This window comes from Mirounga angustirostris, unplaced genomic scaffold (genome assembly GCF_029215605.1).
Source record: "Mirounga angustirostris isolate CCGP_5_RB_7025 unplaced genomic scaffold, mMirAng1.0.hap1 SCAF_9, whole genome shotgun sequence".
In the NCBI taxonomy this organism is placed as follows: Eukaryota; Metazoa; Chordata; class Mammalia; order Carnivora; family Phocidae; genus Mirounga; species Mirounga angustirostris.
Window position 1 is genome coordinate 39993510 of NW_026991717.1, and position 24100 is coordinate 40017609.

At 52.9% G+C, this 24100-nt stretch overlaps 1 protein-coding gene across 1 annotated transcript in view; it reads left to right on the plus strand.

The window, feature by feature from the left end:
* The window catches only part of MEGF11 (multiple EGF like domains 11), a 261614-nt gene that overhangs the window by 223365 nt on the left and 14149 nt on the right, over positions 1–24100 (plus strand). Inside the window, exons 12-23 of the mRNA XM_064570282.1 lie at positions 2126–2246; positions 3226–3389; positions 4835–4937; positions 10338–10484; positions 10846–10980; positions 15977–16105; positions 17170–17298; positions 17779–17907; positions 18430–18558; positions 20069–20305; positions 21892–22010; positions 23884–23950. Coding sequence (XP_064426352.1) covers positions 2126–2246; positions 3226–3389; positions 4835–4937; positions 10338–10484; positions 10846–10980; positions 15977–16105; positions 17170–17298; positions 17779–17907; positions 18430–18558; positions 20069–20305; positions 21892–22010; positions 23884–23950 — 1609 coding nt within the window. The remainder of the gene's footprint in view (positions 1–2125; positions 2247–3225; positions 3390–4834; positions 4938–10337; positions 10485–10845; positions 10981–15976; positions 16106–17169; positions 17299–17778; positions 17908–18429; positions 18559–20068; positions 20306–21891; positions 22011–23883; positions 23951–24100) is intronic.

Sequence of the window (24100 nt, forward strand, 5' to 3'; positions counted from 1 at the left end):
TGGAGACACTAATGAGGAGACCAGGAGAAAAAACCCTCTCCCTGGAAGTAAATTCATGCAGAGAAACTTATAAGCTGTGCATGCAATTTGCAAGTGGGCCAAGGCCCTCAGAGCTTAAATATATTCCCAGGGGCTATTTATAGTCTTGGAAAAATTAGAGTTTTCTGGGTAATGGGAGTGCTGCAGACTCCAGCTTGTCAGGGCCTGCCAGGGACTGGCAGAGAATAGAGTGGGAACCATGGAGCCTTCTGGTGAAGGGCTCCAACTTCTAGTGACCACATGCCCAGAGCAGACAGCCCCAAAGTGGGCTCCTGAGGTGGGGAAGGCATATCCTGGGGGGGCTCATGGAAGAAAGCCCAAACCCCCTTATCTGGCATTTAAGGCTCCCAACTCCCCTTTAAATATCCCCCCCACACCTCTCCCTACACAAACCCCTCCCCCAGCCACCCTTAGAACATTCTCAGCTCTCACATTCCTCTGCACTCTTGTCACACTCTTCCCACCTGGACTGCCGTTACCTCACTCTTCTCTGGTGAGTTGAATGCTCCCACCCCTCAAGGCCCCTGACGTCCCCATTCCTGGTCCCCGCTGCCCTGTCCCTTGCCCCCACTCTGAAGCCTTCACTGGAACGAATCGCCTACCCGTGGAGACCTGCTGTGGTGGACGCCGTAGTGTGCCCCTCAGCTTCACCCTTTGGGCCTGAGGCACCCCTCCTTCCCTGGCTTCAGGAAACAGGGCCTCCTGGCTGCATCCCTCTCAGTCAGAGGGGGCCAATTCATCCGAAACCATGCCTCCTTCCCCGGCGCAGTAGATAGCCAGTGCTTGGGGGGGGGGGGGGGGGCGGGGTGTGTGGGGTAGAAAGGTCCTCCCTCCCTTTCTGCTGGCTGGACGATTCCAAGGGCCACTGCAGCTTCAGAGCTTCCTGGTAGATCAGCAGAAGCCACCTCAGTGCAGGTTCCCCCCTCTGTCCCGTCCTGCCTCCCTTGCCCCCACGGGGGCCATTCTCAAGAGCTCGCTAATCTCCATCTTGAAGAATGCTTTCTGGGCAAGCCAGTTTATAACAGCTGGTGACAGAATGGCTAAGCAACCAGCCTGGGTGCCAGTAGAGATCAACCGTTCTTAGCACCCTGACCTGGGACGAGTTACCTAAGTTCTCCATACGATTGCTTTATCCATAAAATGGGAATAATGCTGAGGCAACAGTCTCTGGCCGGTCTTGTGAGGATTAAACGTGATGATGTACGAATGCGCCTGATATTGAGAAAGCGCTCAGTAGACATTAACTATGACTGTCTACATTTAACTTCTCTGAGGTTCAGGTACATTATTATCTGTGTCATGGGGTTGTTGGTGAGAGTCAAATAATATTGAGAGGCAAAGGGTTGCATTCTGTGCTGCCGGGACCTAATACAGACTCAGGGGTCCAGTTCCCGCGGGGCTTTGCCCACCTGGAGCTGTAGTCGGGAAGCCTGACCCTTCCCCCGACTGGTAACAATCACTGTATTAGTTTCTTATCACCGCTGTGACAAACTACCACACATTTAGTAGCTTAAGGCAACATAGATTTATTATCTTACAGTTCTGTAGGTCAGGTTTGGGTCTCATCAGACTAAAGTCAAGGTCTGCAGGCTGTGGTCCTTTCTGGGGGTTCCAGGGGAGAATGCACTTCCTGCTCACTCCAGAAATTGGCAGAATTCAGTTCCCAGGGTTGTAGGACCGAAGTCCCCATGTTCTTGCTGGCTCTAAAATGAGGGTTGATCCTATCTTTCACAGGCCACTACCTTCCTTGGCTGTGTTCCCCCTTCCGCCATCTTCAAGGTCAACACAGGCTGGTGGAGGACTTCCGACGGCATCTCTCTCCAACCGGCTTAGTCATCTTCCACTTTTAAGGACTCATGTGATTAAATGGGGTCCAACTGCATTATCTAGAATACTCTCCCCATCTCAAGGTCCTTAATCACATCTGCAGAGTCCCCTTTGCCATGTAAGGTGTCATATTCGCAGGTTCCAGGGATTAGAACATGGATATCTTTGGTGGGGGCTGGAGGGGAGGGCATTATTCTGCCTCCCCTAACCCCCCAGCGTGGGACAACGTCGATCCAAAATTCACCTCCTCCTCTTCCAGGGAGAGGTCTGTGCGGTTCCATGTGCCGCAGGAACCTATGGCCCCAACTGCTCGTCTGTCTGTAGCTGTACCAACCGTGGCATCTGTTCCCCCGTGGATGGCTCCTGCACCTGCAAGGAAGGTGATGTGCCTCCTCGCCCGCTCCCATCCCCCTCAGATGTACACACCGCCCAGGTGGGCTGCCGGCTAGGGAGTCTGGGCTGTCCCTGCCTCATCCACCCACACGCAGGGTCAGGGAGCTTAGAGATCAGGTCCCAGCCAAGGACACCCAGGCCAGGGACTTCAGTAGGAGGAGTGTAATAGAGGGATTAGTTACAATGGTATTAGAATTGCTGGGGGAGCATACGAGGGGAAGTGCACAAACCAGAGATCAGAAGTGGGGAGGGAGAAGCTGCCACCACTCCTAGGGTGGGAGGGACAGATGGAGGAAGCGGCATTCCAGAGCTTGGGAGTGAGGGCCACCTGGTGGGAGCTGGGGTGTGGATAGAGGGGCTGCGTGGCAGCAGTGGAACATGGGGAGGCCCAGCCCGCACCACCATCAGAGGCCCTGCCAAGGCCAACAAAGGCGTCTCTTCTGCTCCCCACCTCCAGTCTGTGGGCCAGGTCTCCCGTAGTGAAGCCCACCTGGGAGCCAGCTGAGGGGGAAGCCGGGGATATGCAGCTGCAGGGACCAGCCTCCTGTGACGCAGATCAGAGCCGGGGAAGGGGAGAAATGGACCTGAGAGCAAACAGGCCGATGACCAGCCTCAGAACAGGGAAACCAGCCTGTCCCAAGAACAAAGGGCCCTAAAATAAGCCTCCTGATCCCACCCCGGGCAGAGATAGACCTCCCCGTCTCAGCTGGTGCCCTGTCCCAGGTGGGATCATGCACCTGCAGCAAGAGCAGTGAGAGCCAGGAGGCAGGAGCCCCGCGGGCTGGCCCTAGGTCTCCTAACAGCCCTGCTGTGTTTCGGAGCCGACTCCATGTGGAATGTGTGTTTTACCCCGGTGATCAGAGAAACGGTGGTTTAGGGGGGCAGGTACAGAGCTGGGGGAGTAGGCAGAAAGCCAGCCGTGCCGGGCCCCGACAAAGAGGTGACAGACCCTTTCCCCGCTCTCAGGGTGGCAAGGCCTGGACTGCACCCTGCCGTGTCCCAGCGGGACGTGGGGCCTGAACTGTAATGAGAGCTGCACCTGCGCCAACGGGGCAGCCTGCAGCCCCGCAGATGGCTCCTGCTCGTGCACCGCTGGCTGGCTCGGAGACACCTGCGAACTGCCCTGCCCAGTGAGTGCCCAGCAGCCCTCTCCCCCTCTCCCGCAGAGGTGTGCAGAGAAGAGCACTGGCCTCGGTGGTGGGACCCCCGGATTCCGGTCTTGCATCTATAAAATGGCAAATATCTGGCAGGCGTAGCACCCTGGCCTCACTCCCCCCTTGCTGTGCTTGGTCAACGTTATTAATCGACCCTGGCACACTGACCTGAGCCCAGAGGCAGCCTCAGAATCATTCCCAACACAGTGCTACAGGACAGCCCTTACCAATCCCTCAGAGTGGCTGTTCCTCGATAATTTTATGATCAGGGTATGAGAGGGCAAAACCAAGCACTATTCAGTGATAGCCACCCAGACTGAATCACCGGATCTTAGTCTAAGAGACAAACACGTTAAACCAACCAATATATGATATTGTTGAACGAGGCCTGCAGTCCTGGGTTCAAATGCTGACTTTGCCACATCCTAACTATGTGACCTTGAACGTGTTACTTCACCTTTCTGACCCTATTTCTCATCGTTAAATGGTGAATATAATGGAAACATCCCATAGATCTGCTGTGAGGATTAAGAGAAATGAGTGATAAAAGGCTCTTGATACCTAATGAGCACGCAAGCAGATGTCAGTTGCCACCATCCGTCTTCCCTAGAAACAAAGAATAAATTGGTCATTCTTCACATGTGATCAATGCATTATGATTTGCAGAGTGCATTCTCATTTACAATTTTAGTTAACAATCACTAACCACACCCCTTTGAGCTTAACCATCAAGAAGTAGGGCAAGACCGGGGTGCCTGGGTGGCTCAGTCAGTTAAGCGGCTGCCTTGGGCTCAGGTCATGATCTCAAGGTCCTGGGATCGAGCCCCACATTGGGCTCCTTGCTCAGCGGGGAGCCTGCTTCTCCCTCTCCTTCTGCCTGCCACTCCCCCTGCTTGTGCTTGTGCTTGTGTATTCTCTCTCTGTCAAATAAATAAATAAAATCTTAAAAAAAAAAAAAAAAGTAGGGCAAGACCATCACCCTCTCCTTCCAAACCCCATACTTCTGTTAATGTAGTCAAAGAATTATTTGGCATGGCCTCATGGCTATGTGGCTCACCAGTGATAAAAAGTGCTCCCACTCCACTCCAGCCACAGTCTCTCTGCATCCCCGTGGGGCAGAGGCTCACTTTTGTTATCAAAACCCAACAGGGGCACCTGGGTGGCTCAGTCGTTAAGCGTCTGCCTTCGGCTCAGGTCATGGTCCCAGGGTCCTGGGATCGAGTCCCGCATCGGGCTCCCTGCTCCACGGGGAAGCCTGCTTCTCCCTCTCCCACTCCCCCTGCTTGTGTTCCCTCTCTCGCTGTGTCTCTCTCTGTCAAATGACTAAATAAAAAATCTTTAAAAAAAAAAAAACCCAACAGAAGTGTGTGACGCTCTGGGAGTCTAGGTCTGATCGTTTCTCTGTCCCCTTCCCTCCACAGGATGGCACATTTGGGCTGAACTGCAGTGAGCGCTGTGACTGCAGCCACGCAGATGGCTGCGATCCTGTCACGGGCCACTGCTGCTGTCTCGCCGGATGGACAGGTACCCGCTGCCCCGCCCCCCCGCCCCCCCGCCCCCAGGGCCTGGGAAACCAGGTTCTTGGTGTTCTACTTCTCTTGACTGTTCTTTCTCTTTCACTTCTTCTTGCTCCTTATGCATGCACGTTTATTTCCCTTCTCTCCTCTGGGCCTCAGTTCTCTGTTCCCTACAGTTCAAGCAAACCAATTATTGAACACCTAGTATGTGCAGGCTTCGTTCTAAAGGCTAGGGACATACCAGTAAGAAATCAGACAGAGGCTAATACATCGTGAGCATAGGTGCTTAATCTGCATTCTCAGAGGATATGGTAGAGAGGGGGACGGGGACCTTCTGCTTAGCCCAGCCTCACACTCCTGGTCCCTTATATGTGTCTGTCAGCCTATCTCCTAAACACATGGTGAATCCATCCCACTGCCGCCATCCTGGTCCTCCAAGCACCGTCTCTCAGCTGGCTCTGCCCTGGCCTCCTCCTTGGTCTCTGGGCCTCCCCTGTTGCCCAGCTGCATCCATTCTGCATATGGTGGCCAGAGTGAACTTCTCAAACCCCAGCTCCATTCACATCAGTTCCTGCTCAGAGTGCCTCAGTGGCTTCCCATGGCACTTATAGAAAATCCAAAATCCTTACAGTGGCCCAGGGTCCCTATGACCTGGCCGCCGCCCAACTCTGCCACCTCCCTTTCGCCCCCTCCCATCATTCACTACACTGCAGCCACCTGGGCCGACCACCTTCCTGACCCCAGGCTTTTGTGTGTGCCTTCTCTCCACATGCATTGCTCTTTCCTTTTCTCTGCACCTGATGATGCCCTTCCCCATTACCACCCAGCCAAGACTATGTAAGAGTCCCTCTTATGAATTCTCATAATATCCTACACTCTTCTTTTTGCCATACTTACCTCCATTGTCACTGAACAGTCATTCGAGTATTTTTTTATTATCTGCCTCCTCAACTAGACCATCAGCTCTCTGGAGGCAGGGCCTTGCTCACCCCTGTGTCCACTGCCTGCCACCCACTGAGAGATGACATGGTGGTTAAGAACACAGAGCTGGAGCCAGACTGCCTGGGTTTGTGATCTTGGGCGAGTCCTTTAACCTCTCAGGGCCCGAATTCTCCATCCATAAAATGCAGATAATTATAATCCTCGCAATTACAGGGTCATTTTGAAGTTTAAATGAGTTAATACTTGCAAGTGCTAACAGGGCATGGCGCTGTGCTCAATAAATGTAGCCCATGAATACAGAAAGTGCTTAATAATGCTGTGCTGGGTGAATGCATGCAGTCCCAAGGTGGTGGGCAGAGCGAGAGATACAGGTGTTCCTGGCAGTGTGGGTTTTCAGATAATCGTTCACACCGGGTTGCTGAGCAGCCTCTGTTTTCCACAACCAGAAAGTGTCTGAGCAACAGAAAGCCCAGGCATATTGCTTCCTCGGTAGCATCTCTGACCTGGCTCCCCTGCCCAGCCTCATGGTACAGAGTAAGGCTCATGCCCTAGTCACTGGCCCCCCAGATTCCTAGCTAGAGCCAAGTGGAAATCCGCTTTAATTTTTCATGGCCTTAATTTCAAGTGAGCCGATGATAAGATTTTAATGCTAGCTGGTGCTTAAAAATTCTGTCTTTGATGGACAACTTTTCAGCAAGGCCTCTGCTGTTCTCATATAAAGCTAATTTTCCCAAATATGGTCCTGAAGTCATTTCAAAGGAGTGATTGATGTCCTGAGGTTTGTAATGGAAAAGGGGACCAAGGAGGGGAAAGGAGGGGATGCAGGCATAGGACCCGGACTCCCACTTGGTGAACCCTCCCCACCCACCCCTGCCCCAAGAAGTCTGTCCCTGACTTCCCAGCTCCTGGCGTATTGCTCATGCCTTGGCTCAACAGTGGCTTTGCTCTGCCCTAAATATGTGCAGGTCTTCTCCCCTTGCCCACACAAACCACAGATTTTGACAGGTGCCATCATGTTTCATTCACTTTGCCCTGCGCATAGCAGGTGTTTAGTAAATGTCTATTGAAGTAAATTGAAAGAAGCTGGGCTATAACCATATATGAGTTTTTCCCCTTGAAGCGAAGGAACCTCCAAGGTGATCTACTCTAACCTCCTCAGACTACAGATGAGGAAAGGAGATGTCCAAGGTCTCGGGGCATTCGTGCCAATAGGATGGGGACATGGAATTGCATCGTAAAAAGGAGCCATCTATTCGTTCAATTAGCATTTATTGACTCAAGCAATCACCAAGTCCTTAGTTGGCAACTACCACGTATATCCAGCACTGTGTCAGGCCCAGCATTAAATAGCAAAATTCAGTAACAGCAATGGTCCCTGGACACCCATTATGTGCCAGACACCATGCTGAGCACCAGAGAAGCAAAGATAACCAAGATGGCATCCTGTCCACTAGGAGCACCAAATAAGGAGGGTCAGAAGTGTCAATAAGCCATGTTCCCTGCCTTCAGATTGCTGGCAGGGGACACAAGACTTATGTATGAAACATTCAAATAATAGGCAGGGACAAAGCTGTATGCCACTGACTACCCAATAGATGCTTGAATCCCTGGGCAGACATCTGGGAAGGCTTCCTGGAGAAGGAGGACCCTAAGCAGACCCTGAAGGATGTAGGCTGCTGAGTTGCTGGCCTCGTGGCATGGACTTGAGGTCATGATACATGGATTCTTAGCCTAGCTTTACCCATCAACATGGATGTGTAGGGAGTCCTGAAAAATAAAGCAGGGAGATTCCCTAGGGATAAGACAGGGAAGGCCCTCTGAGGGGGATTATTATCCCTATTTAACTAGGGAAAACAGGGCCTAGATAAGATAACTGGTGAAGCTATGTCTCTTCAGAAGCTGTGCTTGGAAGACCCTCCCACAGGCCAAGGGGCAGCCCCTTTGACCGCTCCAGTAGAACCGGGGCTCTCCATGCAGGGGGAAACCCTGGACCCTTCTCCCCACTCAGGGAGTGTCTTAAGTTCCAGGGAGTTCTTAGGACATATGAAAACCTCCAACAGGGGCCCCACTCCCACAGAACCAGGCCTAGAATATAATAATTGCCAGATCTTAAAAACAGTGAGCCCTTGCCACCACCTGCCATCTACATGATCACCTCGCAGCCATGGTTCTCAATCCCCAAGAAAGAGAACCCTTTTGGGACATGAAAACATTTTGAGGGTCCCACACGAGAGTAGCTGTAGTTTTAAATATCTGTTGATTGGGAGAACACTCGATAGCAAAGAGCTGCCATGAATTCAAGGGGGCTTTTTTTTTTTTAAAGATTTATTTGAGAGAGAGAGAATGAGAGAGAGTACATGAGAGGGGGGAGGGTCAGAGGGAGAAGCAGGCTCCTCGCTGAGCAGGGAGCCTGATGCGGGACTCGATCCCGGGACTCCGGGATCATGACCTGAGCTGAAGGCAGTTGCTTAACCAACTGAGCCACCCAGGCGCCCCAAGGGGGCTTTTGCATGCATTGGGTTTCATTAATCACAGCAGGGTCTGCAGCAGGTTTAGGAAAGAGCAGTGTGACCTGTGTGCCTTGGTCAGACTATGTGAGCATGTGGGGCACAGATGGGATCAGAGGTCCCTGTCAGGTGGCAGGGTGCCTCCCGGGAACAGCAGAGTCCCTCGGCCCGCAGTCTGATCCTGGCTTTCTCACAGAAGAATTCCTTGGTCACAGCTCCTATGTTCCCAGAGAAGGGGAGACTTGAAGCTGTATCCAAAGCTTTGAGCAGCCTCGTGGTGCTAGCTTCCCCAGGCTCCCGTTGGGTCCGTGCACGGGGTTTGTCCAGGTGTTAGCCCCTTGAGCACCCGAAACTGCATCGGGCGAGACCTCCATCAAGGGGTGAAGCGTGCCGGCCAGATTCCCTCCCTCCACAAAGAGGCCTCATTTCTCAGAGAGTGGCATCGAAAGCCCTCGCCCTGCTGCCAAATTGAGATGTCACAGGGAGGGAGGCCAGGGAGGGGATGTGGGCACTAGACTAGACGGGAGCTGGAGGGTGAGCAAAGCCCTGTTGCGGCCCCTCGCTCCCTGCTCTCTCTGGCTGCTCAGCCCTCTCCTCCCTCTCCCACCGGCTCAGGTGGGCTGTACAATTCCAGCCTGCCTCCAGATCGGTCCCACTATTCTCCTGCTACTGCTCTGGCTGGCTCTCTCCGCCGGGCCTGAGAGTCTTCCTCCCTCTTTCTGTCTCTTTCCCATAATCCCTGTCCCTGTAACAAGGCAGACATGATTTTTAAACTAATTCTGCTCTTCTCTGAGCCTCTGATGTTCGCCTTCCAAAGCCAAGCCAGTTTCCTGGGCCCACGCCTTCCGTTCGCCTAATGCCTGTCAGACTGGAAGCATTTCTGCCCCAGAGCTGGGGCCTCCAGCCTCAGGCCTTTCGAAATTCCTTCTTAGCCTTCGGGCTGTAATCACCTCAGTACATATTCGCTCTATCTCATCTCAAAAAGACTATGTAGGCCTTCTTCCTCTTTCTTAATAGAGTACAAAGCAGTGCAGAGAAGACATCAGAGTGCATCCCCTCCAGTGACAGTAAAATGTCATTTTGCAAAGTGTTGGTTTCTGTCATACATGTATGTGCACTTAAGATCTAAAATCCACGTTGCAGGGGCACCTGGGTGGCTCAGTCGTTAAGCGTCTGCCTTCGGCTCAGGTCATGATCCCGGGGTCCTGGGATTGAGCCCCGCGTCGGGCTCCCTGCTCAGCGGGAAGCCTGCTTCTCCCTCTCCCACTCCCCCGGCTTGTGTTCCCTCTCTCACTGTGTCTCTCTGTCAAATAAATAAATAAAATCTTTAAAAAATAAAATAAAATCCACGTTGTGCTGAGGGCCGTGGTCAAAAGAATCTGAAGAGACCCCACCCACCGTCTGGACCTGCACCCTAGGTTGGCTGGGACCCAAAGGACCAGTGGCTACTGGGCTAACATGGGTGGGCATGTAGCTCACTCCCAGCTGCTGCAGCCGACCCCATTACAGCATTCCCTTGCCCCACAGTTGGTTTCTGTCAAGCCTAACATTGGATACCAACGAAGATGTCAAAAAGGAAGGTGGCCCTTCATGACCTGGTTCCTTCTTGGTCCCACAATCTCATCTCTTGCCATACCTCATTTTGTCCTTGTGGCTCAGCCACACTCTGCTGTTTTCTTTTAAGGCGTGATTCTCTCTCCTGCCTCCTAATTTTTGCACAGAGAGTTTCCTTTACCTGGTAAATTCCTCCGTGTCCCTTAGGACTGACTCACTTTGGGCATCACCTCTTCCTGGAATCCCTCCCTGACCAGCCAAGCCTGGACTGGAGTTTTCATCTACATTCCCAGATGCACTGTGCTCACCTCCACCCCTTCATTCTGCAGAGGGCCCCTTCCCATCATCCTTCCCTCTGACTTCAGTCCTCTTACCTCTGACCCAAATTTACCTCTGGCCCACAGGCATCCGCTGTGACAGCATGTGTCCGCCTGGTCGCTGGGGTCCCAACTGCTCCGTCTCCTGCAGCTGCGAGAACGGCGGGTCCTGCTCCCCAGAGGATGGGAGCTGCGAGTGTGCCCCTGGCTTCCGAGGAACCTTATGCCAGAGAAGTAAGGCTGAGCCCCCCACCCCACAGATGGCTCACCTTCCCCACCCCTTCCCTGTTGGAATAAGTCAGGACCGGAACAAGTCAGTGTCAGCCCCCATCAAACCCCTCCCTTCTAGTCCCCTCTCTCCCTGCGCTGGCTTTTCCGTCCCTAAGTTCAGGGCCCAGCCTGGATCCTCAGTGGAAACCGGACCAGACCACAGCTTCTCTCTGCAGGAAGGGATGGGCCCTCAAAGGTGCAGTGTGGGGACAGCTCTCCCCATACTCTTGAGAAGCCTCCCTTCATCCCCATGTGCAGCAGGACAGGTAGCCAAGCTGACTGGGGCCCCTGAGGCTGCTGACCACCATCTCCACTTCATCCCCAGTCTGCCCCCCCGGGTTCTATGGCCACGGCTGCGCCCAGCCGTGTCCCCTCTGCGTGCACAGCGGTGGGCCGTGCCACCACATCAGCGGCATCTGTGAGTGCCTCCCAGGATTCTCCGGAGCCCTCTGCAACCAAGGTAGTGTCTCCAGGGCAAGTGGGGGCCAGGGAGGTGAGGCATCCTGGGAAGGAAGTGGCTGGAAGGAGGGGCTGGGGGATTCTCATCATACTCCGTGGAGGCAGCTCCCTGCCTCATCAGGGCTCGGGCCTACCCTTCTGAGAATTGGTCACCACCAGGCGTGAGACGAAGCTATTATGTAGTTAAAGGAACAGGCTCAGAGAGGTTAAATGGCTTCTCCTTGGTCTCACAGCTAGGAAGTGGCAGAGCCGAGAAATTCCAACTCCAAAGCTGATGAAAAATGAAATTAGCGTAGGTGAGTTCTGCATAAGAAGTGTCCCCAAATGGCTTATGCCAAGTGCCAAGTGGTAAAGGCAGAGGATGACGTGGGAACTCAGAGGGGACAGTTCTGGCAGGAGCTGGAGATGGCAGCTTCCCAGGCCTTCTCCCCCCCACACTCAGGCCAACATCGCTGATCCCTCATGGCACTTCCCTGTCTCGGCGGCTGAATCCTTCGCAAGGCCAACTCCAGCCAACCTCCACCACTCAGCAGGACTCGGAAAGGGAGACAAAGCTCATTTGCATTGGTGTGCTGCTAAACTGACTCTCTGGGGGGGAAAAGCCTTGCTTTGTAACATTTGCAAGCAAGTTCCATGATCTGAATGTCTCCACCATGGCTGATTCCGTGGTACCAGGGGCTTGACACGGGTCACAAAATTCCTGAATATTTAACAACCAGTGTGAAGGCAGAAGCTGGCTCCAGCAAATACTGCTGCTTATTGCCATCACTGGCTCAGTTAGGCCAAGGCGGTGTAGATTTGGGGGGGGGGGGGGGGCGGCTCCGTGCTGTTGCAGGCCTTCAGTGAGGCCTCAGCCTAAGAGGCAGAGAAGGCAGAAAGGCATTGTGGGTAGAGCAGACAGCTTGGGTGTGGACACCTGACTGTCCAGCAGTAGAGCGGCTGAAGGATGCGGGGGGCTGGGTGGGGATGGCAGAGGGAACTGGGAAGGGAGTCTGGGGCCCTCAGGACAGCTTAGAACACAGGGTTACAGAATTTGCACTCTCTCCTGTAAGGAGCAAAGAGATCTTAGACTAAGGTAAACTTAGAGCTAAAAGCAAATTCAAGGTCATCTGTGCAAGAATCTCATCTGGCCTGTGTTTAAATGCTTCCACTGAGAGCTCACTACCTCCCAGGGGAACAGAATCTTTTGATGAATAATCACCACTGAGCTGGGCTGGCTTTGTAAGTGTATGGGCCGTTAATATGTATGAATGGAAAGTTCACTCCCTGATGCTTTGAGGTCATGAGAAGTTTGGGCCCCAGGGAAGCATATGTGACAGTTTCATTTGCTTGCAGCCCTCCCAGGACAGTTTAATCATAACCTGACACGTCGAGGTTTACTTATTAAACATTGGAGCCCAGCCGTCAATACAGATAAGCTGGGTCTAAATTAGGATCTAAGCAGCCCGAGGAGTAAGTCTCGGATCCTGCGATGTCTGATTTATCGCCCGCTGGCCTAATGAGTATTTTCCACATATAGATCTAATAGAGTTTGCTATTAATGGCAACTGCCCTGGTTAAGTCTCAAACCTTGTAAAAAATTGAACTGACACTTTCTAATGACCGGCTTTCCAGCGAGTTACAAATTACAGACACTGCTTATGCAGAATCATTAAACATAGATTAAATATAACCAGATGTTTTCTTTTCACCAGCCCCCTTCTCCACCGCCCCTCTTTTTGCCTCACTCTTGATTCAGCTAAGAAGTCGACCAATTAATGTATTAGACTGATCACATTAGCAGCTCTGTAGGTGAATTTGTCAGCCTTGTGTGGGTGAGAAAGACTTCAAAGATAAGACTGTCTTGTTAGAGAAGCTCAGAGCTGGTTTGGGGAGTATGGGTAGGTGGAGCAGCTCACCCTACTCCCCATACGGGGCCAGGACTGGAGAATGGGCTCCCCAAATCAAGCACCTCGCAGAGGTGGGGAAGAGGAGGCTGGGCAACCTGCTGTTCTGGAAGCTGAAGCTGGGACCTGAGCTGCAGGTGGCTAGGTGTGTGTAAGCCACCCTGGTAGGAGCTAAGGTTTTTGCCAGGGGAAGTACAGGGCCCCACTATCAGCCATCTCCCACCCCACAGCTGTCAACCACGGCCTGAGGCCATTTCAAAGATGAGGAAACAGGACGCAGAGGGGTCATGCAGTCTGCTCAAAGGTGCTTAGCCAGTAAGTGGCAGACCTTCCGAACTGTGTGACCTTGGGCAAATTACTTAACCTCTCGGTCCCTCAGTTTCCTTAAGTTAATAATAGGGAGTAATAATGAAAATATCTAACATTGACAGTATTACGAGGTTGACTGAACTACTATTTGTGAAGCACCTGGAATAGTGTCCAGTGCATATAAGTGCCATAGAAGTTTTTGTGGAATACATAAATAAAATTAAGACCCAAACCCAAGGCTTTAGACTAGAGACCCTGGTGTGCCATGCTGCCTTCATGATCTGTCCCAACCACTGATCATGCCCAGGAAAGGCATAGGGTGGACACAGATCCTAGGCTCCAACTGCCCACAATCTGACCATCTTGTTGGGGAAGGGCTGGCAAGGGGAGGCAGTGTGGCATGAAGGAGAGGGTGCGAGCCCAAGGTTTAAGAGAACTGGGTCCTGGGTACGTTGCTTTGCTTCAAGAATCAATACCTTCCCATGATCCTCCATGTGGCTCACCCAACTGAGGGCCTCGGGGGGTTCAAGGAATTCCTCCCCCATAACAGGAATGCAATGAAGCCTTCTCTGAGGATGGAGGGCTGGCTACAACTGGGCTTTGAAGGGAGAAGGTTGAACTGAGAAGAGCTGAAAGGGACAGGAGTCAGTGATCCCAGCAGAACCCACTGGAAGGTCACTGCTCCTGGGGCCTATTTTGGTATTCCATTTTGGAATACTTTCTGAGTGTTTGGTGTGTGTCAGGCACTGTGCTGGGCATTTGGACACAACAGGGAACAAGAGAGCCACGTGCCCTGCCCTCACACAGCCTGCAGTCTAGAGGGGGACATTCAGAGCTCATCCTTCCCCAGCAGAACTTGAGAGTTGAAGGGGAGCCAGTTTACTCCCACACATTCAGCCATCATGCCTGCTTTTTCCAGGCATCGTGGAGAACAAAGACATGGGCAGAACTCAGGCCTGGCCTGAAATCAGCTCACAAGTCACAGTAACAGAAGACCAGGGAAGAAACTAACAGAGAGTCTGGAAGTTCAAACAGGGAAATAGCTGCCCAGAACAGAGATGATGGGCGAGTCAGGATTAAGTTGTTTTAAGTGACATAAAAACCCCGAATAACTGGCTTGAAACTGACAAACGTTATTTCCCTTAAACAGAAAGCAAGAAACGATCCAGAAGTAGACCACTGGAGAATGGCAAGGTAGCTTACAAAGAGGTCAGGAGCCAGCCTCCTTCTGTCCTGTTGTTCAGCCATCCTCGGCACATGGCCTCCACCTCTGATGGAAGGTAGCTGCTTAAACTCCAGCCACCTTATCCACAGTTCTTATCCATAATCCACATTATCCTTCAACAAGGACGAGGAATGGACAAAGACATGCATTTCCACTTACCAGAGTGTAGTCACATGGCCATACCCAGCTGAGCAGGAGCCTCAGAAATCAAGTCTTTATTGCAGGTGGCCATAAGCCCAGCTAAAACTCCAGATTCTACTTCTAAGGAAGAAAAGACTGGATGATTGAAGGACTAGCAGCCTACTACAGGGGGATCACGGGGAAGGTAGCATTTAAAATGAGTCTTAAGGGCGCCTGGGTGGCTCAGTCGGTTAAACATCTGATTATTGATCTCAGCTCAAGTCTTGATCTCAGAGTCTGTGAGTTCAAGCCCTGCCTTGGGCTTGATGCTGGGCGTGGAGCCTACTTAAAAAAAATAATAATAAAATAAAAATAAAATGAGTCTTATAGGCAAGGTAAGATTTCCACAGCTGGACAGGAGGGTCAGGGAAGCTCTGGAAGGGAACAGCTGGAGCTAAGTTCTAATAACATGGGGTGTTATTAGAAAGTGGTGTGTGGACCAATGGCTTATGCGTCTTGGGAGAGAGGGGTAGTCACCAGGCGAAGTAGCTTAAGTGTTGCTCTTTAGGATCCAGATTTTATTGTGGGGCAGTAGGAGCCACTGAGGATGTTCGAGCAGGGCACAGAAGTGCCATGAAGAGAGCTAAGCTTTAGAGAGCTTAAGTTGTAGGAAGCAGATGGAGGATGAACTGCAGGGGAAATGAGAGGTAGGTGCTCAACTAACACTCAGACCTAGTGCTACAGCCACTTGCAGCCTGGTTGAGGAAACCAGCCCTTCCTTTAGGGACCAAGGGGTGACTCCTCCGGGGGGTAGGGGGTGAGAATCACAACCCTACAAGTGACTCAAAGTGAAATACCACAGGGGCTCAGTGGAAGACAGCACCTTGTGAGCCCAGGAGGGCTGTCCGGAGGCTGAGCTAAGGCTTGAGGAACAGGTGGGATTTGGAGAGACAGAGGAAACGGGTGGGCAGAGACAGTCGTCCAACAGTCTAACTGCAGGCCAACCTGCTCCCCTGCCCTCGTCCCTCTCCTTCCAGCTACAAACATTGTCCACCCTCATGCCTATGGGATCAGTGATGCTGGCAAGAACGTGGTAACGGACAGCAGAAGGCTGCGGAGCAGTGTGGGGAGCACTGGATGGAGGGCGGAGGTGGGATTCCCAGCCTCACCCGCTTCCATCTGTGAGGCCCAAGCAACTCTACCCCTCTGGGCCTCAGTCTGTGCCTTCAAAGGGGATCATTAATTGAGCCTCCAGAGGAATGCAGCTGTGGACACAAGAAGGGAATTCAACTGGAGAAGGGTGATGGGGCTGTGGAGGTGGGCAGTTCCCACCGAGATCTGGGAGCCCGGGGCCGTCAGAGCTGTGGCCTGGGAACTTCCAGGGGCGCAGCAGCTGTGGGTGGGGGTCTGAGGAGAACAGGTGGGAGGGCAGGTGCCAGGCTGTCCTGTGCCCACAGTGTGTGCTGGAGGGCACTTTGGGCAGGACTGTGCCCAGCTCTGCTCCTGTGCCAACAATGGGACCTGCAGCCCCATCGATGGCTCCTGCCAGTGCTTCCCTGGATGGATTGGCAAGGACTGCTCACAGGGTAAGCAACTGCCCAAGGAATGCCCCCCACCAGGAGCCAGGCCCCAAAACACACCCTCCTCCTTGCCCAGAACCTCTTTTTTTGCCCCTGGTGCCTCCACCTCCCAGGACTGAAATCTCCTTCCACAGACAAGACTGTCCACCTGAGTCCCAGTTAGAGTCCCATAGCTGACATGATGAGTTATTAGGGTTGATCACTGGCATTATTAACTGTTAGTATGAAAGGTACTGATATTGTTGGGAGTACCATTGTTACCCCACCGAGAATTAATACTCCATGAGCACCTGAGCAAGGAGTAGCCCCTAAGTTTGGTTGGGGAGGAAGGAGGGGCAGGGACTAGCATGCTGGGGTTTGGAAGTGGGGAAGTGAGGTGAGAGCAGAGCAGTCACCTCAGAGGGGTGAGGGCGTCCCCTGAGTGACCCATGTGAATGATGTCCTGGGCACATAAGCCTGGACAAGGCATTGTAGAGGCTGTTCTTGTAAGGTGTGCCCAGCCTTGTAAGGTGTACCCAGAGACCACATAATCTAAGGATGGAGGCTTAACCTCTGCCCCGTGGAGTGCCTTGTCTGATGGGTGAGACAGGGACAGTACCCCTAGGGAGGTCCCAGTTAGATGGCCTGGCCTGAGGGAATTTCCATTCTGGTGGAGGAGACACAAGTGTCATCCTCAGGGAGCTCAGCAGCCGAAAGAGGGGAGTCCCTATCCTGGGAAAGTCCCCATCGTCATGGGGAAGTTAACACACAGTGTTCACACTGTAAACTGCAATGTTTAGTTTACCACACCCACCCACACACTCCAAATCACAGCCAGTCCCCCAAGAAGGAAAGTTCAGGAGCCCTCAGAGCTGGGACAGTGGGCAGAGAATTTGGGCTTCATGGGAATCCTGGGTAAGTGGGCCAAGAGGTGAGTGGAGGAATTCTGGGAAGTGTGTCCGGAAAGCCAGAAAATACCAGCTGGGTGTATCATGGCATCTCGGCTGATGTGCCATCCCCCTTCCTCTCTCTCCCTTTCTGTCTGCTTCATTCTGCCTTGCCCTCACCCTGTGCATCCCACCCACCCCCAGCTTGCCCACCAGGGTTCTGGGGCCCCGCCTGCTTCCACACATGTAGCTGCCACAATGGGGGCAGCTGCAGCGCTGAGGATGGAGCCTGCCACTGCACCCCTGGCTGGACTGGACTCTTCTGCACGCAGCGTAAGTCCTGCCTCCCGGCCTACCGGTCATTCAGAATCTCATGCTGCGGCCTGCTGGCTGCCTTGGGCATCGTCCAGGCCGGTGGAGGGAGGGAGGAGGCGGGGCCCGAGGGTCCGGGGCTGCCCCCACCCCACCCAAGGAGTGGGAAACCTGGGTGGATTCAGGGGGTTGAAGAGCCCCGTGTCCTGGAAAGTCAGGGCTGTAAGGTGCTCCAGCAATCACCAAGACCTGAGCCCCTGGACAGTGGGGCCCAGAGAGGGAGGAACAGCCTATGGCTACACGGCAGGCAGACCCCAGCCTGGCCTCTCATGCTAAGAAGGATCCCTCACAGCCACCCCTACCCCGTCGGCCTGAGCGTCCAGAGTGCAGAGACAGCTGAGGTGAGGTCTCACTGCTCCTCACCGTGTGCTCAGGAGAGGCAGCAGATGACAGTTTGGTCCCTGCTGTACCGCTGCAGTTGTCCCCACCCTGTTTCTCCAGGCTGCCCTGCAGCGTTTTACGGGAAGGACTGTGGGCGCGTGTGCCAGTGTCAGAACGGCGCCAGCTGTGACCACATCAGCGGCAAGTGCACCTGCCGCACGGGCTTCACCGGGCGACACTGTGAGCAGAGTAAGCTGTCCCAACCCCTGACCCTGGGTGTTAGTGCCGGGCATCAGCCTCCGGCCGGGGACACCTCCGCCTTCACAGTCCACTCATTCAGGGCTCTGCACCTCCTGTTCCCTGGATTTTTGGAGCGGCTTCCAAGAAAAAAGGCTCAAGAGGGTCATGCCTACATCGATATCTGCTTCTTCCTCCAGTTGGGGGTTGGGGGAGGAATGGGGGGCTGCTGAGAGCAGAACAGACGCCTGAGGGCGTACTGAGGGAGTAAAGGCAGTCAGATCTTCTCTAATGCTTCTTTGAAGCCTCAGTGGCATCCAGCTCAGGGCCTGGCCCGTGGAAGATGCTGCATACATGTGTCAAGTGAGGAGGAAGTGGAAGGGCTGAGGTGCTCTGTCCATCCCCAAGCATCAAACCAAACCACAGTGGGAGCCACAGGGAAATAGGTTTTACTCTGGGAGTCAGAACTGGCTAATCATAGCTGGCCACGGGTGTGTCTCACGGTCTATTGCGGGTCTTCTTCATGCTACACAGGATGTGCCCCAGGAACCTTTGGCTATGGGTGTCAGCAGCTGTGCGAATGCATGAACAATGCCACCTGTGACCACGTCACTGGCACCTGTTATTGCAGCTCTGGATTCAAAGGAATCCGGTGTGACCAAGGTAATACACAGGTGGAGTCCCTAGGCAGCGGACTCTGGAAAGGGCCTAGGGAGATTCCAATGGGAACTGGATTTTATAAGGACACTTTGTGACTTCCCTTTTATTCACTTCTGGAAGGAGAGCAAAGGGGTGTGTTGCAGAGGGGCAGGCAGAGGCTCCAGGTACTGTGTACTAGAGGCAGTCGGAGCAGGAGCCTCTCAGTCATGGCTTCCCCATGCTCATCCTTGGCAGGTTTCCTGTGCGCCAAACAAGGGTAACCACAAGCTAGTCCATGTGAGAAGGCCAATGGACAGTCGAAGATAGGCCCAGTTCTGGTTCTGCTAGATGTCCTGGGCAGGTCATTTCATTGTACTGAGCTTATTATTCCACATGCAAAGTGGGAAGAGATTAATCCTGGTCTTCCAGCACAAGACAAGGTTCTTTTGAGGGCCGAGGAGCCCAAAGGGGCTCAACCCTGGCTCCAGCTCTACAGAGGACACCCCATAGTACAGTTTTGAGGACCAAGTTGAGACAATACGAGTAGAGGACTTGGCACAGTCCTGGCGCATAAGCAAGCACTCAAAAATGATTTTGTATACATAAAAACCCTTTGTGAAGTGCTGCAAACAAGTAAGGGATTGATTATTATTGTTTGGTCTAGAAGATGGGGAATGAGAATGGGCTTTCAATTTACCCATGTAACAGAAAGGGGGCCAAAAGACATTTCCATTGCATTCTGATGATATAGCATGAAGAAGGAAAATGCAGCACATTATTTCCCCCGAAGATGTTGGCTAGCTCCATTTGGCCAGTTGCTGATGATAGCCAAGGAGAAGTCTAGATGGTACCAGGCAGCAGGATGACCTCCACGATGGGCTTAGCGTCAGCATGGAGTTAGCCCACACACATATCATCAAGAGGGGTTTTGTGGACAGTATTCCTGGGCACAAAGGCACACTTTCATTGCCAGTCTGTCATATGATGCTCACAGTTCCCTGCGGAGGGTGGAATTATTGTCCCCATGTTACAAACGAACAAACTGAGAACTTGGGGAGTCACACAGCTGGTAAGCAAGGAGATGGGCTGAGTCCAATTTTTTCCAACTCCCGAGGAACCTGACTTTACCAGTTACCTGTTATATGATCTTGGGTTAAGTTATCTAGCCTTGTGATGACCTTCTTCATCTGTGAAAGGGAAATAATTACATAGTCCCTATATTAAATGGCTGCTGGGAAGATCAAATGAGTGAATATCTGGAACTCACTTTTTAGAACAAAGTACTCAGTAAACATTCGTTGTTATTTTATTTGCCATCCACGATCGCATTTGTTCTTTGTCATAACCTTGGAGCTCCATCCCCTGCAGGCAGTCGAAGAAACAGGCACAGTGAGGGATAGGATCACACACGGATTGAAGAATAGGGCCAAAGACCAGAACCAGGTCTCCTAAAGTGAGGGGAGTCTAGGCCCTGGGCCAGGATCTGAAGAGCAAGCAGGCCTGCCCCAGACTCAGGTCCTCCCTCCATCCACAGCTGCCCTCATGATGGAGGAGCTGAATCCCTACACCAAGATCAGCCCAGCGCTGGGTGCAGAGCGGCACTCTGTGGGTGCTGTCACAGGCATCGTCCTCCTGTTGTTCCTCATTGTGGTGCTGCTGGGCCTGTTTGCTTGGCGCCGGCGGCGACAGAAAGAGAAAGGCCGTGACCTGGCTCCCCGTGTCTCCTATACACCTGCCATGAGGATAACCAGCACAGACTACTCGCTCTCAGGTAAGGGCTATGCCCCCAGCATCCCCTCTCCTACCCCTCCACACACACACACACACACAACCCAGGAAGAGCCACATGATATCCCTGGGGACACCTGGGTTTACTGCTGAATGTGGGTGGTCAGGCTTGCAGGATTGCCTGCTGGGGCTGGATGCTCACTCTCTCCTGGAGAGACAATGGGGGTGGGGAGCAGAAGCCTACTTGGGAAAGGTAGAGGGGGTTTTATGAGTATGTCATTTCCCAGATGCCTAGTTCTGAGCAGCTATGATTAGGAGTCTCCTTCCATTTCCCCAGAGCTTCCTTCCCATCCTTCTCACCAGGTTTTGGCCACAGGAACACCCACACTAAACAGTAACTTTCCTAGAAACTCTCCAGGGGAACCTCTTCCCAGCCCAATGCCTGAGCCACCCCAAGAAACTGGCCCTGGGGCTGTTTCCAAGCCCTGTTCCATCTTTGCTTCCTTGGGGAAAGGCCTCAGAGCAATCCTTCCTCCTAGTTTCCAGAGTTAGGAGGGCCCTATTAATACAGTGGAAGGGGATGGTGCCCGACTTGGGGTGGGGGTGGGGAGAGTTGAAAGTTTGGGCAATGACCCAGTATATCCACAAATGTGGTAATTATCTCCAGTGGGCATTCTATCTAGAGTCTGAATGGGGTGGAGGGGGGCTGTTAGGCCAGATCCTTCCTCTCTACTGAACCCTGGACTGCTGCCTTAGAAATGAAGCTTTGGGCTTCATATTTAGTTAAACAGAAGAGGTCAAAATGCTCTGAAATTGCCCATAGTCCTAGGCCACAGGACGCTGGGCCTGTCTGGGTAGGCACAAGGATGACCACTTTCTCCAGCTGGCTCCATGCAGCCTCCAGCATCTTGGACTCAGAAAACCAAGATCACATCAGCCCATTCTTGTTAAGTACTGCCCACCATGTGCCCACTCCATGCTAGGTGATACAGGGTAGACAGGGGTGGTCCAGGTGCAGACCTTGCCCTCAGAGAGCTCCTGGCCTGCTTGCCTCCCTGGGTTTCAGCCAAAGCAAATATCCCCTGATGAAATCCCAAGCCCACAGAGTCGATTTGGGGATTTTCTTCTATGACTATAATAAGTCTGGCTGGTTTTCCCATACTACTCCACTGGAATTCCCCTACACTGTGGAGGGGTCCTAGAATCCACAAGAGGGCAAGACTGGGGCTGAGAGGAGAGGGATTCTCTTTATGGCCTCACTCCTGGGATAGATCTCTGGAGGGAGGCAAGGGAGGGCAGCACAGCCCTACGGAGCAGCTCAGGGACATAGGAGGCTGTCAAAGCCAACACTCCTCATCCATGCTCTAGCTGCTGGGTGCCACCGTCTACACTGGCAAGCCTAACTTGTATCCTGCAGGGGGGAGGGGGGCGGACAGCATGAAGGAAGAGGCAAATTAGGCTCTACAGATTTCTGTGGGGGTAGTGGATACCAGAAAGCTTGGGGGATGGGGGACTTAAGTGTCTCTCTTTGCAGAGCACTCGCAAGGCTGCCCAGCCCGAGTGTTAATATTGGGGTGTCTCATGCCAGGGACAGGGGTATGATGGTATGGCACCTTGTTCTCTTCCCAGATTTGTCTCAAAGTAGCAGCCATGCACAGTGCTTTTCCAATTCCAGCTACCACGCACTGGCGTGCGGGGGGCCTGCCACCAGCCAGGCCAGCACTCTGGACAGGAACAGCCCCACCAAGGTACCGGGCCCCTGACTCCCCAGCCCCTACCCACCGTCCTCCCAGTGAGCCCTCACCTCTGCCCAGGAAGGAACCACATCCCACATTGAGGGTCCATGTAGATCCAACTGCCAGTACATTAAACACAACCCCGTGACCCATGGGACATCTAAACACTCTGAAGCATTTAACAGGAAGCCAGCAGGTTACATGGAACCAACAAGTACCACGTAAGCAGCAGACATCACATGTAACCAACCTACAGCATCATTCAATAGGATATATACCCCCACACCTGTGTGTAAGGAATTGGTACCAAATCATGTGATCATCTCATGGAGCCTTCTTATCACATATAACCAGGTAGCCACTTTTGTCATATAACGTATGTCATCAAAACACTACACCATCTATGACCGACCAATCACTACAGTGCATTTCAACACCATGCATGCAACCAGCACCTTAGAGAATAACCACTGGTACTCAGGTACCACCAGATGCCCTTATATCTGGCATACACATTATCGCTACATACCCGCAACCATATTTTGCAATCAGAACCACCACAAGGGACAGGAAACCCAAACATCAGCTATAGGCAATGTTCTCATTGACAACGTACGCTTCAGGCCTTCAAGGACAGGTGTGCACCACCCTGGACAGGGTTCTCCCTTCACAGCTCCCAGCATAACCCTGGCTGATGGCAAGGCCTCCTCTTACAATCACAGGCCCTTGGGCAAGGATGTTTCAGCACACGGTATAGGGAGCCCACCCCATGGTGTGCCAGGACCCATACTGGGGACAACAGGAGGTTCAGAAATGTAAACAGCCTCAAGGACCAAGAGGTCTGACAGGGCTGCACACCTCCTGACACCTAGGCATGTACACGTGCACATGCACAGCAGGACCATGAGGCGGGCAATCCTAGGGCTCCTGGCCTCCTATAACATCCTTCCTGTGTCAGGAACACGGACAGAAGCAGTTTTCATATTCCAAGCCTCTGCCCTAGAGCTCTGGGAATCCTTTCTCCCTGTCTGGCCCACAGAAATGTCCACTAGTCCACAGGCCTGGTGGCAATGCAGCTTGAACCCCCTAACAATAACACGGGCAACCACTCTCAAGCCAGAACCCCAAGGCTACTTTCTTCCACTTGTTCTCAGCCTCAGCTTTCGAAATGGGAGTGCTGTATGCAGCGTGCCTTGAGGCCCCTATGCAGTCTGTGGCCCTAAGCCCTATAGCTTTGGCCCCTCTTCCTGTGTATCTCCTCAGCTTGGACTCTCATTCCCACATAAGCTGTAGGCTTATCTGAGGAGCTGAAAGCTGAGGGAAGGGAATCTGGATTTTCCTAATATGAGGCTCTTGATTAACTAGAGCCACATTATAGAGGCTGCAACAGGTTAGAAGCAAACAATGCCAAGGACAAGGCTTTCCCTTGCTCACAAAAGGGAGACTCACACACAGGCCAGGTCAGGTAGCAGAGGTGACAATGATGTGGCAGACCACCCTAACACCTCCCTTTGTGCTGGAGATGGCCTCATGTTGCATCTGAGACAGGGCGAGAGCCTGTTCCCCTACAGCTCAGTGCCACCTAGCTGACCTACTTCCCATCAGAGCCAGCCAGCTAGGCTCAGGCCACTTCTTGGCTCTTGGGCAGCCCTGCCCTACTTGGTCCCAAGGGCTGGGAACCCTTCAACTTCAGCCAGACAGCTAAGAATGGGGTAGATTCCGCTCCCACTGATCTCGAGTCATGCTGCAGTACACCTAGCTCTTCCTTTCCCTCAACTATCTAAGATGTAGGTGGGTCAGGATCATCATAGGGGTTGGTGCACAAGGCTGGGCAGGGGCACCTCGGAAGCAGAGGGATTAACTTACTCTCCTACTCTCCAAACAGCTCAGTAACAAGTCCCTTGACAGAGACACAACAGGCTGGACCCCCTACAGCTTTGTGAACGTGTTAGGTCAGTAGTGGTTTGAGTCTGGTCCCCTGTCATCGTGTCCCACCTGTTCTCCTTTTTCCACATTGAAAGGGTCCCTGTCCTAGCTCCAAGGGAGAAGATTAGTAGATGAATCCTGAGCATGGGTTCCCCCAGGAAGAAGGGGTTTTGGGA